Source organism: Artemia sp. Qi Xiang Cuo, chromosome 1 (assembly GCF_049724085.1).
Source record: "Artemia sp. Qi Xiang Cuo chromosome 1, ASM4972408v1, whole genome shotgun sequence".
NCBI lineage: Eukaryota > Metazoa > Arthropoda > Branchiopoda > Anostraca > Artemiidae > Artemia > Artemia sp. Qi Xiang Cuo.
Window position 1 is genome coordinate 28,317,197 of NC_142794.1, and position 19,072 is coordinate 28,336,268.

Below are 19,072 nucleotides of genomic sequence, written 5' to 3' on the forward strand. Positions count from 1 at the left end.
GTAGTAAGGCAATAGGGACCACCGAATATACAAGGAATTAGACAAGAATATGTGTGCAGTTTCGACGAGCACAAGACCTGCCAGACAGGTTTTTGAGTCAACACCCATTTCTTAATATGTGCGAAGTGTATGCTAATTTGGAATTGATCCTAGCCTCTAGTCAAGACAGGTTTGGTTAGGAATGCGTCGTGGGTAATTTCAGAACGAGGAAAGGAATGGTACAGTCAGAATTGTTTTAACTTGTATCATTACGAAGAATATAGGTATGAAGCTAAGATGGGAATAATGCAAATATTATTTTGTCTGGATGGAATGAGAGTTCTAAATGGGTTAAAGGACGGAATAATCTTAACTGGTGATTGAATAATGAGAATAAAACAGAGCTCGATAATATTCTTATTTGTAATTGGATTGTATGAAAGGGGTAAAAAGAATTAAAACCGCGTACTAGTTAAGGTAAGTCTGAGGGGGTGGTAATTCTTACACAATTTAATATAAATTTGGAATAACATCATTGCTATCAATCTATGGAAACGGGTAGCGATGACAAGAACATTTTGCGACTTGACTTAGCTTTACTTCTTGGCTGAGTTCTGTATAATAGGCATGTAGCAGTTAAACAATGTCCCCAATATAAAATATGCTTTAGCATTGGGGTATGCTAAAAAGTTGAAACTAATAAAGTCATAGGCGCCAAGATGACCTTGTGACTTGACCTAGCTTTACTTCTCGATTGTGTTCTGTATAATAAAAGAGTACATCATTGCTATCAATCTCTGGAAACGGGTAGCGATGACAATTAGATTTTGCGACTTGGCTTAGCTTTACTTCTTGGCTGTGTTCTGTATAATACACATGCAGTAGTTGAACAATGTTCTCAATATAAAATTTGGTTTAGCATTGGAGTATGCTAAAAAGTTTAAACTAATAGAGCCCTAGGCGCCAAGAAAAGATCAAATGACTTTTAAATAAAATGTTCATCACGTGACGATACAGACAAGAAGATTGTCTGTATACTACTGTTATTACTACTAATAATGATACACTATTACTGCTACTACGTTCCAACTACTACTATGATTCTAGTGCAATTAAGGCTACGTGAATGAAGGTAAAAAATTGACTAAATATTGAGGGAGAATTCGAACCAAATGAAAAAACACTAGGTGCATGAAGATTGTCAAAAGGGCGTATCTCAAGAATTGATTTGGATATTAAGCTGGAACTTTCAGAGGATGCTTAAAGGGGAAGATCAATTGACGAAAAGGTAATATGCGCATGCCACTACTAACGCTACCACTTCTGCTACTTTTACTAATCCTAATACCACTAGTACTGCTACTAAACTACACCAACTACTAATTCAATTACAACAACTCTTAAGGCTTAGAGTATTAAGATGAAAAGGGGGTCGAAAGGGCAGATTAACTAGATTTTTGGAACAGCTTACCGTATCAAGGTGAAAATTCTTGGATATCATGAGGAGAATGTTAAACTGACCAAAGGGCAACATGTACATGCTACTACTTTTATCAATACTGCTACTACTACTGATCCTACAACTGCTAGTACAACACTAACAACTAATGATGCTACTGCTTCTCCTACTACCACCACAGCTATCATAATACTAGTACTATTAAGGCTAAGTCACTCAAAGTAAAATTTGAGATAATATTGAGGACAAATTTAAACTAAATGAAAAGACACTATATGCATTTAATTTGTCAAAAGGGCGTATTTAAGAATTGATTTGAGTATTAAGTTCGAACTCTTAGAGAATACTTAAAGGGGAAAATCAATTGACCAAAAGGCAATATGTGAACGCTTCTACCAATATTAAAACCACTACTACATTTACTACTTGTACTACTACTATTACTATCATTCTATTGCAACTATTTTTCAGGCTAAGAGTATTAAAATAAAAATTTCAAGAAGTATATAAAAATACAGATTATCAAAAGGACATATCGGCGATGTCATAGCAATGGCTAATTGTATTAATTTAAAATTTCCAGGACTTAATGAAGGGGATCTTCAACTAATTAAAAGGTAATATGTTAATACTACTGCTGCTACTAGTACTAGTGATATTACTGTTAATACTACTAGTAGTACTAATAGTACTAATATTACTACTGTGACTGCTATTACAAGTATACCTGAGGGTAAAAAAAATGAAATTTTCAGAAAATTTTAGGGGGAGAGCATGCCTTCCGTATGCAATTTGTCAAAAGGGCATATCAGAAATATCTTAGGAACAGTTTTGTGTTTGAAGATAAACTTACAGTGCTTTTCGTGAGGGATGTTCTAGGGGATTTGCACAGTTGCGTAATTTTGCCAAAATCCCGGGGGGAGGGGGCAGAGCTGGAGCCAATATTTACAAATCAAATTGAAATGACAGTGAAAGCTGAGAAATGATCTATATATTACCATAAAGGCAAATATATACTAAAAAAAAACTGACCTGTTTCTCAGGATACTTGAATTATGCAGGCTTATCTTAGTTTTGGCAATATATTTTTACAGAAACTAAATTTCAGCTGGGAAGGGGCAAACTAAGTTCAGGGGGACTTGGGTCTGGAGGGGGAAGCTGTCCCCTGCCCTATAGCAAATTACGCCTTTGGATCACAATTCTATGGATTCTACTACCACTACAACTACTGCTACCATTATTACTGCTGTAACTGCTACTACTAAAGCTAAGGCTACTACTTTTAATTCTACTGCTACTACTATTGCATCCGGTGCTACTAGAACTGCTACAAAAGGTAAGGGCCTTAAGACAGAAATAAATTTTGGGCCATATTGAAACTGTATTGAACTAAATTGAAGCACACTATACCCACATACGTTCTCAAGAGAACGCATAAGCAACGCTTCAGGAACGTTTGATCGTATTATGTTAAAAGTTTCATCGTGTGTTGAAGGGGATTTTGAAGAAAACCAAAGGTCCTATGTGTTTACTGCTACTAATTCTACTGCTGCTACTACAACTATTGCTACTACAGACGCTAAGGGTATTAAGGTGAAGCTTTCAAGGAATAAAAAAAAAAAACAAGTTTTTTAAACTGAAAGTAAGGAGCGACATTAAAACTTAAAACGAACAGAAATTATTCCGTATATGGAAGGGGCTTTCCCCTCCACAACGCCTCGCTCTTTACGCTAAAGTTTTTTTTGTTTTAAAAAATATAGTTGTGAGACAGAGTAAATCTTTAGCGTAAAGAGCTAGGCGTTGAGGAGGGGAAAGCCCCTTCCACATGCGGAACAATTTCTGTTCGGTTTAAGTTTTAATGTCGCTCCTTACTTTCAGTTTAAAAAACTTGTTTTTTTATTTAATTTTTGAACGTTTTTTAATTAATGCAGGTTTTGATTTTGGCTCACCGTGCATGAATAATTAAAACGAAATTTGCATATTAATTTTACTTTTATTTGGTTAGATGGCTTTCTCGAAACTTGTTGAGTTTTATTTACGAACGTTTTTATTAGTAACAAATATACGTAACTTACAAATTAACTTCGTAACGAACTTCTATATTAATATATTTTTAATACGTATATTAGGGGGTTTGCCCCCTTGTCAATACCTTGCTCTTTAAGCTAAAGTTCAAATTTAGTTCCAATTCTTTAAAAATGACCCCTTAATCACAAAGGCCGTTAATTAGAATAGATAGCTCTTTTGAAAGCACTAAAAAAAACTATAGCGTAAAGAGCGAGGTATTGACTTGGGGGAGAACCCCCTCATATACGTAATAATTTCTGTTCATTTTAAGTTCTAAAGTTCTAATGTTGCTTCTTACTTTCAGTTGAAAAAACTTGTTTTTTTAAATTTAATTTCTGATCGTATTTTAAATAATGCTTGGAAATCCGGCGCCCCCCTTCATAGAAATGTCCCTTACCCCAACAAAACATCCTCCACGGAAAGATATTCCCGAGTAACCCCCTCTTTCAACCCCCCCCCCCACCTGAAAAAAATTCTTCCTGAAAATGTCGGTATACTTCCCAATAACCAATACAATATGTAAGCAATGGGCAAAGTACATAACTTGCAGCCATTCCCCTGGGAACTGTGGGGGATTAAGTCATCGTAAAAGAAGTATTTATTAGATTTTCGACTATGCTGAACAAAATGGCTATCTCAAAATTTTGATTGGTTGACTTTGGGAAAAAATGAGCGTGGGAGGGGGCCTAGTTGCTCTCCATTGTTTTGTCAATTAAAAAGGGCACTAGATCTTTTAATTTACGTTCCAATGAGTCCTACTACAATATTTTAGGACAACTGGGTCAATACGATCACCCCTGGGGAAAAGAAAAAAAAACCAAATAAACACGCACCCGTGATCTTTCTTCTGGCAAAAAATGCAAAATTCCACATTTTTGTAGATAGGAGCTCGAAACCTCTACAGTAGGGTTCTTTGATACACTGAATATGATGGTGTGATTTTCATTAAGTTTCTATATTTTTTAGGGGGTCTTTCCCCCTTTTCTCGAAAATCAGCCAAATTTTCTCAGGCGCGTAACTTTTGATGGGTAACATTAAACTTGATGAAACTTATATATTTGAAATCAGAATTAAAATCTGATTCTTTTGATGTATCTATTGGTATCAAAATTCCGTTTTTTAGAGTTTCAGTTACCATTGAGCCGGGTCGCTCCTTACTTACAGTTCGTTACCACGAACTGTTTGATTGTTTAGGCGAGTGTTGAAATCAAAACGAACTATGAACGAACAAACTTACATTGTCAACAGGGTGACGAAGCAATATCTCAAGAACGGCTTATATTATGACCTTTCAGAGTAAATTGTAGTGGATTTTGAACTAGCCAGTAGACAGTCTAGATACTATGTGTATTCTTTCAATACTACTTCTATAATTACTGTAACTAATGAAGGGCGTTAAGGTGAAACTCTTAGGGAAGGTTTAGGGGGAGTTTCGGTTAAACGAAAAGACTATACGCATGCAGGTATTCAAAAGGGCATATACGCAATATCATAGGCAGCATTGCTCTATCAAAGCTAGTAATTTAATTTAAATTTCTAAAGCAGCTAGTTCGATTGGAAGTTAAAACTTCTAGTGCCCTTTTTTAAGATTCAAAAGTAATTGGAGGGCAATCAGCCCTCCTCTTTAGCCCATAATTTTCCAGACACTTCCAATCAAAACTTGGAGACAAAATAGCTGAAGGTCCTTCGAGACAAAATATCTCTAGGGGTATTGACTACCTCAACGCCCCACAGTTATGCAATTTACCCACTATGCTTTGAAACTAAATATTGCTTTAAAATTAAATCGAAACGCTCTGTGTATGCTAGTTACAAATAAGACGTCCAGCAATACCCCAAGAACGACTTAAGGTATTAAGTTGAAACTTCCAGGGCTACTTCTATTGCTATTTCTGCTCCTACAATTTAACTAAATCGAAAGAGTGCAAGTGTATCCAGGTTTTCAAAGAGCATAGGTAGAATTTTTTTAGAGTGGTATTAAGTTTTATTTATCAGGTCAACTAGAGGAGATGTAAAATTAAAATAAATAATACAATTTGTGTCGAGATTTTCTAAAGAGTGTATGTTGTTAAAATTGTTGAAAAAGCTATATCATATCGGATATTAAGACAAGTATGATATAAGGACACTCCTTAAAAGCTAAAACTTGAGATTGCCTCCAAGGTTTTACGACTTCGGTTATTCCATTACTATCACCCCCTCCCTAATTTTCTAGGTTCGTAGTCTAAATCTTCAACTTAAACATATCTGAAACAGAATGTCTACTACTTTCCAAAAAAAAAGCAACGAAAACACAATATAGTGTCTCTATGTCTTGCCCATATCCTGGGTTTCCCCAGAAATAACCCTGCATATAAGTTCTTGTCAAGATGTGCCAGGTCATTTCCTACTCTTATTCTAATTTATAAACAAACTTGTTTTTCTTTTTTAAGAAAGACTTAAGGACATTAGTTATTCTGGGTTATGACCTTCAAAAACCAAGAACGAACAAAGGTCCCTTTAGACAAAAAGCCAGGGAATTAGATCTAGGAAAATTCTATACTCTCTTAAAGAAGGTAAGAGGACTAAATTAGAACCTATGTGGATAAAAGTCACGTTTCCTATTTCTTTTCTTGTAGGCAGGTAAAGAAGATTAATTCGAGTTTTCCGACGCAACGTAAAAGCCTGCCAATTCGATTAGAAATTACGATGTGTCGGGTATAATAGAAACAGGAAAAATCTGAAGGAATATTACAAAAACAGCAAAAATGGCCAGAATTACAATGCCAGTTTTGAGATGAAATCACAGTTGTTGTTTTTTTGTTTTTTTTTTGCATTACAAAAAGTAATAGCGGTAGTTCCGCCGCTTGAGTTAAAAAAATATGTATATTCTAAATTATCTTTAAGAAGGAAAGATGGCTAAATGAGAGCTTCTGTGTAAAATAGTAGCGTTATTTTTTGTTTTTTTGTGGGCAGGTAAAGAACTTCAGTGTGATTTGATACCCTTGTCAGTAAGATTAAAAGTTATGGCGTACCAAGTTTAACAGAAACAGGGAAAAACTAGATGAATGTAAGAGAAAAACTAATTAGATGACGTTTGGGTGTTTCATTCCTTTTCATCAAATGTACAAAATACCAAAAGCAAGAGTGGTGACACTGCCCTTAAAATTTCCCAAAGGCTTAAGTGTCATTTGTACCTTCATAAAAACTACATAGATTGCTTAGATTGAAGGTTTTGCAAAGCCAATTATCTTTTATACGCATTTGAAGCGATGCATAGGCGTACGGAAGGGGGAGGGACAGAGGGGGGCAGCTGTCCCCCTAGAACTTCAAATTTACACTAGATATGGTAGAAAAAGCAGTTGAAAAAAGGTAGATGGCTATAAAAGCAGTTGAAAAAAGGTAGATGGTTGAAAAAGCTGGAAATACATCAGCTGGAATGACAGAATAAAAGTAAAAAAAGAAGCAATTATCCATAATGTCTTGGAAAGATTTAGCTCTAATCCAAGAAGACTGATTAATGCTGAAGTTTATTGATGATTTGTGATTTTTGGTGATTACTTATTAATAAATATTTCATAGGCATGATAGAAATGTAAGGTTTGTAAGGCTGGCAATGTAAGGTTTTGTGAGCTTGACCGTTCATCACAGAATCGGCTGCCCTCCCCCTAGAGAAGAATCTACGTACGTCCATGAAGGGATGGAATAAAAAAAAGCGATGAAAATAAGTTTTTTCCTTATAGTTGTTCTTATAAGCGAAAATAAGTGAAACTCAATTAATTCTCAGAAATTTTGTATGCTGAAAAATTTCACCACGAAAAGAAATTGGGGAATCATCCCTCAAAAATACTCGAAGGGCTAGAGTTTCAATTGTGACCGACGAAAAACTAAACATATGACTTAAGTTGAAAGTTTAATTCAACCAACTGCTTTTTCATTTACTTGTGTAGAATGGATTTAAAAAAAGACATTATTGATATCAGACTAGTGAAGCTAATTCTTTCAAACTGATGCTAGAAAGGAAAAGAATTCACAGCGATTTGAGCGTTATTAATTTTTTTATGCTACCGAATAAGAAGACACACTACTTAAAAGTTATATTTTGTTTTCATTAACGAACAAATAGTAGTACTTTGGCCGTTTTGGGGTCTGAGAAGCGGCCAAAGTACCATTATTTTTGTTCAGTTCTGTACGTTTTAAGTTTGGCGTTATTATTTTTTCCTGTCTCTGTTTTGTTTAGTTTCCATTTTTTTTTCTCCTTTCATTTTTCTCCTTCCTTTTTCATTTCTTGTCAGCTTGACATATCACATAAGGTAATTTCTGCACATGTTTAGTTTTCAATTTGTTATTTACTTTTGATTGAAAAACACAGCTTTTTATTTCATACGATTGCTTTTATTTTTAATTTACATGATTTCGTACATATTTATTGTACCATAATTTTAGCAAATACGCTTTATTAATAGCAGTCGTCAATGTTACTAAACCGTACACACATGGTAGCAAAAATTATAGTGTGGTAGTAATGTCAGTAGTAGGTGGGAAATGATTTTCGACTTCTAGGTTACGATTTTAGCTTCAAAGTTTGGACATTTTGAAAAACACATATATGAGATGCGAATCCAAGAGAAAGCAGTTAAGATATAGGGCAATGGTTCACAAAGAGTTTTGGATCCCCCTTAGTTTCTTGAGAATATTGTGAATAAGGATACTTTGAAACCGAAATATTACTAAGGGGTTCAACAGCAAAAACTATTTGGATTCCTGATATACAAATAGCTCATTAAAAATTAAATTTAAAATTTCAGGTAAAGCATCAAGAATAGTGTGTGTAATAAATGATTTTGGCGTCAATTACTCTGGGTTCTCTACTACAGAAGTTGTATTACGGGTTTCAGCCATGATGTACAATATATTTACTCATGCCTACTTTCAGTGGCACCCATCTAGGACTGTAGTTTTTTCCTGGGGGAGGGAAAATTTATTTTTCAAGGGTCTAGGGGGGGAGGTGTTATTTTGTTTCATTCAATTTTTTTCGACCAAATACCAAAAAATGGGTCTTTTTCAGTAAAAATGCTAAAAAAGATGGCTTTTAAAATCTGGGTGGAGGGGATGAAAAATTGGTATCACTGCCGACATTAGATACATATTTCAACGTAATTTATATGCAGCTTAAGTATAAAGCACACGCCGTCCTATCTAACACAATTCTTCTGAAGAGTCACGTTTCTTCTTCCAAAGCTTTTCATTCAAGTTCCGTGCCTTTGAATAATTTTCTTTGGGAGTGCGAAATTGTAGCACTAGAAGGGAAATCAATGTAAATAGTAGAGAGAACCATTAATGTAAGCACGAAAGTATTCTTAGCACAACTGAATAGCATTAGGAAGGTGCTAATGGTTTCAAATTGTAGGTTGTATTGTGATATTCACAAATTGATTTCATGCAAACTTGGAAAAAGTCATGGATTTAAATCATTTGGTCAAATTTGCTACTTTATTTTTTCTTGTTTTTTTTTCTCTTTCTTATACAACATATAAAAAAAGGTTCAAATACCAAGAACAATGTCCATTAATTGAACCCTAACCCCTTAGGTGGATGAAAAATGTCTTTTGTTGAAAAAGAATCAAATGTTAAAAAAAAAAAAAATAATATTGCAATCGCATAATACGATTTTATTCCAGAACCACCGTTGCACTTTTCGGTTTTTATTTTGCCGTATTTGTAAGAGGTGTTGCTTGTCTTTGTATATTCTTCACCAAATGGAAAAAAATTCGAAGTACCTTTTTTTTAGATGTCTCAATATAGGGGAAATAACCAATTATTAATAAAAAATATCAATTTGTTTTTGTATTCCAAGTTATTATAGTATGGACTTCAAAGTCTTTATTTGCAGATTAATGTCTTACAAAATTGAGTTTATGGAAAATAGTTCATTCTAGATTTGTGCTGCAATTCTCTTCTTTCGCCAAAGTTGATCAGTCAATCATTTAGATTTGTTCCATTCCTATTTTAATTTTGAATCCAAAACAAATATATGTATTACAATTCAGATCAAACAAAAGTGTATATTCTGTTCCTCGTTGATTAATTAATTCTAGTTTCTGTCTGATTAATTAAATTTTTCCCAGGGCCACTTCATAGGGAGAGGTGATCGTAGAAACTTCAGAGGGGACTCAGTCAATTAGAAAATGAAAGTTATAGTAACCTTTTTAAGATTCAAAACTGATCGGAGGCTTATCAACCCCTCCCTCTCTCTTTTGGCAGAAAATAAGAGAGCTGTTTGCTTCCAATTTGCTGAAGAACTAGCACAAAATCGTGACAAATGGGAGCAAACGATACGGAGTCTTCTAGATGCCGGATGAGACGTTCACGTCTGGTCCCGCAGTAAGTACAAGTAAGTAAATAAATAAGTAAGTAAGTAAGTTGCCCTCCCCCCAAAGACCTCCGATTAAAATTTTAGATAATTACTTTGTTCAAAATAGTCTAAAGACCAATTGGCTGTATCACCGGTGATCCTATGGCCCCCAGCCCCTGGGGGATGCAAGTTATGGGAGTTGCACACCTTTGGCCTTTTTAAATCCCTCCCCCTCACCAACATCGATCGAAATTTTGAAAGAAAGCTATCTTATTCAATGTAGTCAAAGAGTATAATAATTAAGCCACTCTGGAGGCCATGCCCCCCCCCCCCGCAACCCCCTGGGGCAACGGTTGTAAATTTTACAGTTTATTCATCGTTTAAAAAACATAATTTATCATTGGAAGAGAGGGGATTGTCTGATCCTGGGTGTGTCAGAAAAGGCTAAGGGTGTTGAGGTGAGGGTTGAGGGAATGTCGAGAGGAATGTTAAACTAAATCAGTAGACTCTATGTGCATTATCTCAAGAATAGTTGAGGGTATTAAGTTGAAACTTTCAGGGTATGTTGAGATGAATGTTGAATAGTGTTTAGACGGCAATCAGTCTCACTCATCCTTTCAAGATTCCCCTCAGCAGTGACCAAAATTTTGAAAAGACCATTTTGTCTAAGATGTCGAAAAAGTCTAATAATTATTCCTCCAGAGATACCATGCCCCCCAGTCCCCGGGGCAAAGGTTGTGAATTATAGAACTTATCAATTGTTTACATACATTGGGAAAGATGGAAAGTTTGATTCTGGGTGTGTCCAAAAAAAAGCTATGGGTAGTAAGATGAAACTTTAGGGAATAGTGATGGAGAGGTTGAACTAAAACAAAAGACTCTATGTGTATCAAGGTTATCAAAATGGCGTTTCTACAATATCTGTGAAACGACACAAACGCTACAACCGGAAGTACTTGCAACAGCAACTTCTTGTGATTGCGACTGTGACTATTTGCAACTACTTACAACTGTAACTACTTAGGACTTCGACTACAACAACTCGTGACCGTTACTGTGACTATTTGTGGCTACCTGCAACCACTACACTGACTACTTGTGACTGTGACTACTCACGACTGCGACTACTAGTGACTGTGACAACGTTTGACAGTGACTACTTTCGACGGAGACTAAGGCTATTTGAAATTGAAACTATGACTACGTAATACTATGACTACTTGCGACTACCCTATTTACGATTGATACTACTTACGACTGCGAAGACTTGTGGACGTAGCTACTTGCGACTGCGACTACTTATGACTAAGGCTACTTGCGACTGCGACTACTTGTGACTGTCACTACATGTGACCCGGACTGCGACTAACCGTGGCTGCAAGTACAGCTACAAATTTGACTACTTGTGTCTACGACTTCTTACAACGGCTAGTGTGACGGATCACAACTGCGACTAATTGCAACTGAGACTAAGACTATTCACGGCAGGGACTATATCTAATTGTGAATGCGACAACTTGCTACTGCGACTGTTATTCCTTACAACTGCGACTACTACCACAACTTTCGTGATCACGACTACGACTTTATGTACTTTATGTTACTTCTACTACTAAAACTAAAACTACACAATTCAACCAAAAGATTTTAAGTGTATTCTGCTGTTAAGATTTTCATAGTGCATTCAGGGTGTAAAAAGGGCTTATCCGCAATATTTCAGGAACGACTAAGTTTATGAAGTTGAAAATTTCACGGGACTAAATCAAAAGACTTTTTGTACGGTCGTATGCTTGAAATGGTGTATCTGCAACATTGCAGGAGTTGCTAAGGCTTTTAAGTTTGAAATTTCAGATAATGTTGAGGGGGTGTTGAACTTAAATATACTATGTGCATTTCGGCTATCAAATGGGTGTATCTACAGCATCTCAGGAACGGTTAAGATTGAAGATTGAATGATTAAATTGAAGCTTGCAGGGAAATTCGACCGGGATGTTGAAGTAAGGATGTTGAAGTAAACCAAATCAAGAGATACTAGGTGAATCCAGTTTTTTTTTAAATGGTTTGTGCAATATCTCAGGATTCACAGTAGCGGTCTCTCTTGCGCCCGTTTCAAAATGTTTGGTCACTTAAAAATGGTACTAGAACTTTTAATTTCCGTTCCAATGAGCCCTCCCATGATATTCTAGGACCACTGGGTCGATACGATCACCCCTGGAAAAAAAACAACAAAAAAACAAATAAACACGCATCCATGATCTGGCAAAAAATGCAAAATTCCACATTTTTGTAGATAGGTGCTTGAAACCTCTACAGTAGGGTTCCCTGATACGCTGAATATGATGGTTTGATTTTCATTAAGGTTCTATAACTTTTAGGGGGTCTTTCCCCCTTTTTTCTAAATCAGCATTAAATCTTTTTTCTGAAATCAGCATTAAAATCTGATTCTTTTGATGTATCTATTAATATCAAAATTCCGTTTTTTAGAGTTTCGGTTACTATTGAGCCGGGCCGCTCCTTGCTTACAGTTCGTTACCACGAACTGTTTGATCTATTGGTAATCAAAATTCCGTTTTTTAGAGTTCCGGTTACTATTGAGCCGGGTTGCTCCTTACTTACAGTTCGTTACCACGAACTGTTTGAAACGGCTGATACGCTCTTTTGATAACCTGCTAATACAGACTGTGCTTTTATTTAATTCAACATCCTCCTGAACCCTCACTGAAAGTTTCAACTTCCTAACCTTAGCCTCAATAGTAAGAGTCGTAGCAATAATACTAGAAGTAGCAGAAGCAGCAGCAATAGTAGTAGGAGCAGTATGCACAGAGTGCTCTCCCAAAGTTTCATCTTAATATCTTGACCTCAGTAGAATTATTAGTCTTATCGGTCGTTATAGTAGCAATAGCGGCAACATGGACACAGTGCCTTTTGATTAGTTCAACATTCCCTTGATCATCCTCTTGGTCAATTGAACATCCTCTTGGATATTCAATTGATATTCTTAATTCACACCCTTTTTCCCACATACCTTCATCCCCTCTCGTTAGCCTTATTGTGGACCTGCACAGATACGTCTAAGTAAACCATTAAAGATAAATTACCTTTATTTTGTGCACGTGTTTTCTTTGACAGTCAGAATCATATTCAGGTTCACTGAAGTAGGACTGGTCCGTATCTTGGCTACTCTGACAATAAAGAACAGGTTTATGGGCAGGAGCACGGCTTGCTAACTGCAAGCATTCCGGGACTTCTACTTCTTGTATACGGAGAACACTTCGATCTTTTATATCTCTGTAAAAAAAAAAAAAATAATGAGAAAATTTGTGAAACATTGGGTAGAAAGTCCTTTTTGCCCATTTAGCTTGCCTGGCAATTTCTTGCAGTCACTACAATGTAAAAAGGATGCCAATGTAAAAGGGATACAAGATGTTTCAAATGCCTTTGTCTCTTGCAAAAAGGAATTTATAAATATGAAAGTTTCCTTCCTCCCTCTGAGATTAGTTCAAAGGATTCCCTTCAAGCAGAACGAAACATGAACCACCTAAAAATGAATTTGTGTCTAATTTACGCCCCCCCCTCCAAAGCTCCGCACATCCTCTCTCAAGAGGCCCAACTTGTATTAACTAATACTTTTAAGTATGAGCTACATTTGGGAAAAAATGCATTAGCAAGTTCTGGCTAATTACAGTTTGAAGCCCCAAGGCTAAATAGAAGGTCTGAAGAGAAGGGCGGAAGAGAACGACTGCTTGAAAAATGCGCAATAAAATTAAAAAATAATCTTGAATAATTGACATGACAAGGGATCAGGCTGGTCAAGTAAGTAAAGAGAGGCAGTTGGATCCATTCCTCTGTGTTTCTTTTTGTAGCCACCATTTAGCGTTACTGAGTGCCTCTTGATTTAGGGGTCGATGCTTGTATTTGTGATCCTGGAGATGAGCAAGAACAACTTCTCTGGTTCTCGATTTCAGAACTCGCCCTACACTTCTAACATTGCTGCATCAGTTGTGTATTGACAAGAACTGACAACAAAAACTTTGACCTCCTTCATTTGACTCACCTCTACTGCTCTCTCCACCATGGTCAGACTCAGCTGTGGCTCCGCCCCCAAGGACTAGACAAGCAAAATTTATTTAAGGAAATGAAGTGCCATATTCTGGAATTAAATACAACAAACAAGTTTTTTTTAACTGAAAGTAAGGAGCGACATTAAAACTTAAAACGAAAAGAAAATATTACGTATATGAAAGGGGTTGTCCCCTCCTCAAAGCCTCGCTCTTTACGCTAAAGTTTTTTATTGTTTTAAAAAATAGAGTTGTGAGAAAGAGTTAAACTTTAGCGTAAAGAGCGAGGCATTGAGGACGGGACAGCTCCTTTCATATACGAAATAATTTCTGTTCGTTTTAAGTGTTAATGTCGCTTCTTACTTTCAGTTAAAAAACTTGTTTTTTGTATTTAATTCCTGATCGTTTTTGAGTTAATGCAGGTTTTGATTTTGGCTCACCGTATATGAATAATTAAAACAAAAATTACATATTAATTTTACTTTTTTTGGATAAATGGCTTTCTCCAAATTTTGATCTGACGATTTTTAGCAAAAAGGGGTGGAGGAGGAGGCCTAGTTGCCCTTCAATTTTTTGGTTACTTAAAAAGGACACTAGGACTTTTAGTTTTATTTACGAACGTTTTTATAAGTAATAAATATACATAACTTACGAATTAACTTTTGTAACGAACTTCTATATTCGTATATTTTTAGTACGTATACCAGGCTCTATACTTCGCTCTTTATGTAAAGTCCAAATTTTGTTCCAATTCTTTAAGAATGACCCCTTAATCACAAAGGCCGTTAATTAGAATAAATAGCTCTTATGAAAGTACTAAAAAATCATAGAACCTTAATGAAAATCACACCATCAGATTCTTCAGAGAACCCTACTGTAGAGGTTTCAAGCTCCTATCTGCAAAAATGCGGAATTTTGTATTTTTGCCAGAAGAAAGATCACGGATGCGTGTTTTTTTGTTGTTATTTTTTTTTCCCCAGGAGTGATTGTATCGACCCAGTGGTCCTAGAATGTCACAGTTGGGTTCATTCGAGTGAAAATTTAAAGTTCTAGTGCCCTTTTTAAGTGACCTAAAAAATGGAGGGAAACTAGGCCCCCTCCCACGCTCATTTTTTCCCCAAAGTCACTCGAGTAAAATTTTGAGATAGCCATTTCGTTCAGGATGGTCGAAAAATATAATAACTATATCTTTGAGGATGACTTAATCCCCCCCCAGTCCCCAGGGGAAGGTCTGCAAGCTATGAACTTTGCCCAGTGTTTACAAATGGTATTGGTGATTGGGAAGTATGCAGAAGTTTTTAGGGGGATTTTTATGGTAGTTGGGCGGAGGGTACGTGGGAGGATCTTTTCATGGATGAAGTTTTCATAGGGGAAGCGATATTGCTATTAAGGGGGCGTCGGATTTCCCAGCGTTTAAAAAAAAAGATCAAAATTAACTAAAAAACAGGTTTTTAAGCTGAAAGTAAGGAGCAACATCAAAACTTAAAAAAAAACAGAAATTACTACGTATATGATTGGGTTCGCCCCCTAATCAATACTTATCTCTTTACGCTAATTAAATAAAAGAACAAGTTTTTTAAACTGCAAGTAAGGAGCGACATTAAAACTTAAAACGAACAGAAATTATTCCGTATATGAAAGGGGCTGTCCCCTCCTCAACGCCTCGCTCTTTACGCTAAAGTTTTTTATTGTTTAAAAATATAAATTTGTGAGACAGAGTCAAACTTTAGCGTAAAGAGTGAGGCATTGAGGAGGGGACAGCCCCTTTCATATACGGAATAATTTCTGTTCGGTTTAAGTTTTAATGTCGCTCCTTACTTTCAGTTTAAAAAACTTGTTTTTTTAATTTAATTTCTGATCGTTTTTTAGTTAATTCAGCTTTTATTTGAATAAAAATTTTACTTTTTTTTTTCTAAATGTATGTCTTTACAAATTAAATTTAGTAAATAACTTATATATTCGTATATTTTTCTTCTGGCAAAAAAAAAATACAATGTTGCAGATTTTTGCAGATATGAGCTTGAAACCTATGTAATAGGGTTTCCTGATACGCTGAATCTGACGGTGTGATTTTCATTAAAATTCTTTCACTTGTAGGGGATGTTTCCCCCTCTTTAAAAAATCGGGTAAATTTTCTCAGGCTCGTAGCCTTTGATGAGTAATACTAAACTTAATAAAATTTATATATTTAAAATCAGCATTATAAACACATTCTTTTTATACATTTATTGGCATCAAAATTCCGTTTTTAAAAGTTTCGATTACTATTGAGCCGTATCGCTTGTTTTTTTATTGTTTTTTTTTTATTACGTATATGTTATTACGTATATGAGGGGGTTCTCCCCTTAGTCAATACCACGCTCTTTACGTTAAAAGTTAAAAAAAAATTTTATTCACAAACCTCTGAATCACAAAGGCCGTTTAATTAGAATACATAGCTCTTTTGAAAGCACTAAAAAAAACTGTAGCATGAAGAGCGAGGTATTGACTTGGGGGAGAACCCCCTCACATACGTTATAATTTCTGTTCGTTTTAAGTTTTAGTGTTCCTTCTTACTTTCAGTTGAAAAAAGTTTTTTTCTTTATTTAATTTCTGATCGTTTTTTAAATAATGCTTGGAAATCCGGCGCCCCCTTGAAAGAAATTTCCCTTACCCCAAAGAAACATCCTCCACGGAAATATTCTCCAGAGTAACCCCCGCCTCTGGGCCCCCCCCCCCCAGAAAAAAATCCTTCCTGAAAATGTCTGTATACTTCCCAATAACCAATAAATAATGCTGGCAAGTCCGGCGCCCCCTTCATGGCAATTTCCTTTCCCCCATGAAAACTTCCTTCATGAAATGATCCTCCAACATAACCCCCAAGCCACCCTTCCCTCCCACTACCAGAAAAAAAACCTCCTAAAAACTTCTGTATACTTCCCAATAACCAATACTATATGTTAATATTGGGTAAAGTTCATAACTTTTAGCCCTCTCCCTGGGGACTTCGGGGGATTAAGTCATCCAAAAGACATATTTATCATATTTTCGACCATGCTGAACAAAATGGCTATCTCAAAAATTTTATCGGATGACTTTGGGGAAAAAATGAGCGTAGGAGGGGGCCTAGTTGCCCTCCATTTTCTTGGTCACTTGAAAAAGGCACTAGAACTTTTAATTTCCGTTCCATTGAGCCCTTTCATGATATTCTAGGACCACTGGGTCGATACGATCACCCCTGGGGAAAAAAACAAATAAACACGCATCCGTGATCTTTCTTCTGGCAAAAAAATGCAAAATTCCACATTTTTGTAGATAGGAGCTTGAAACCTCTACAGTAGAGTTCTCTGATACGCTGAATATGATGGTGTGATTTTCATTCAGGTTCTATAACTTTTAGGGGATCTTTTCCCCTTTTTTTGAAAATCAGCCAAATTTTCTCAGGCACGTAACTTTTGATAGGTATTACTAAACTTAATGAAAATTATATATTGAAAATCAGCATTGAAATCTGATTCTTTTGATGTATCTATTGGTATCAAAAACCGGTTTTCTGGAGTTTCTGTTACCATTGAGCCGGGTCGCTTCTTACTTTCAGTTCGTTACTAGTAACCGTTTGACAAAGAAATAATAAAAAAGGGTTAAATATCCTAAAGAGCCATTGCTGGTGCATATGGCTTCGAATCAACGTTTCATTTGTCAGGTCTTTTTTACACGAACAAGTGGCAAGCTTGTCACTCAACCCTGCTGCGAAGGGGATCGAACCCCAGGCCCCGTATTGCCAAGCAGAGAATAAATGCACTGTGCTAAAACAAGGTTGAAAAACAGAAATACTTGTAAAAAAAAAAAAAATCTATATAACATTAATGGAAGTGACCTTGCGCTATTCAAGCATAAACCCATAAACATCAATTTTTGTCAAAAATTTTTCTAAACAAAAATTAGATTAAAAGATATTAAAATGAAAACTGCTCAAGATCTTTCAAGACTTCCAGTGAATACAAGGCTTCCAGTGTGTGTTTGTCTCACTCTCTCTCTCTCTCTCTCTTTGTGTTTATGTGTGTGTGTGTTTAGGTAGCCTCTTCATAATTTTTTTGTGGATTTAAAATTTTGGCTGTAAAACTTATAAGGAAATAATGGTATTAAAGTTTTTATTTCAGTTATTTGAGTTTGGCCCTTAGCTTTTCTGAGGCCGAAAAAATTTATTGACGTGGCACTTGAAGGTCAAATCGATTCGTTTGAAAAGGAAATTAGCTATTCTTGTCCAGGGACCTGTGATCCTGCTAAACTTACTGAAATTGGAAACAGAGGAAGATTGTGATGTGAATTTAAAGGTAGATAGTCCTACTTTCGACGCTTTAATCTTTGGAAAACTTAAAGAATAGCTTAAAAACAAATAAGGTTGAAACTGTAAGGAATAACTTACTGGAATCGAGTAAGATCTAGCAATGATTTCTTTGCAATAACTATTCATATCCAAATCCAAACTTATCATTTTAACATTTTTGATCACTTACTTCATAGCACTTTTCGATCCAAGATGTTAATTCCGGTTTGAATTTTTCTCACACACTAACCATTATTCTAAGTTTTAGATCTTCTTATAAACTTCTTAACTTCTATCCGGCTTAAAAATTTGTTTTTAAAAAATGATCCCTTTTTACTTTTACGTTTTTCTTTTACGTCACTTAGCCGCATTTTACACGCAACTTTCTAACAGTTCATGGTAACGAACTGTAAGTAAGGATCGACCCAGCTCAATAGTAATCGAAACCCTAAAAAAGCGGAGTTTTGAGATCAATAGATACATCAATAGAATCAAATCTTTAAGCTGATTTCAAATATATAAGGTTCATCAAGTTTAGTCTTACCCATAAAAAGTTAAGCGACTCAGAAAATTTGCCTTATTTTCGAAAGAAAGTGGAGATACCCCCCTAAAATTCATAGAACCTTAATGAAATTACACCATCAGATTCAGCATATCAAAGAACCCGCTTGTAGAGGTTTCAAGCTCCTATCAGCAAAAATGTGGAATTTTGTATTTTTGCCAGAAGAAAGATCACGGATGCGTGTTTTTTTTTGTGTTTTTTTGTTTTTCCCAGGGGTGGTCGCATCGATCCAGTAGTCCTAGAATATCGTGAGAGCGGTCACTCGAAAGTAAATTAAAAGTTCTAGTGCCCATTTAAAGTGACCAAA

At 35.7% G+C, this 19,072-nt stretch overlaps 1 protein-coding gene across 1 annotated transcript in view; it reads right to left on the reverse strand.

The window, feature by feature from the left end:
• LOC148956173 (coiled-coil domain-containing protein AGAP005037) overlaps nt 1-19,072 on the reverse strand; it is a 398,884-nt gene that overhangs the window by 263,204 nt on the left and 116,608 nt on the right. The window contains exon 5 of the mRNA XM_089089607.1: nt 12,938-13,127. Coding sequence (XP_088945733.1) covers nt 12,938-13,127 — 190 coding nt within the window. The remainder of the gene's footprint in view (nt 1-12,937; nt 13,128-19,072) is intronic.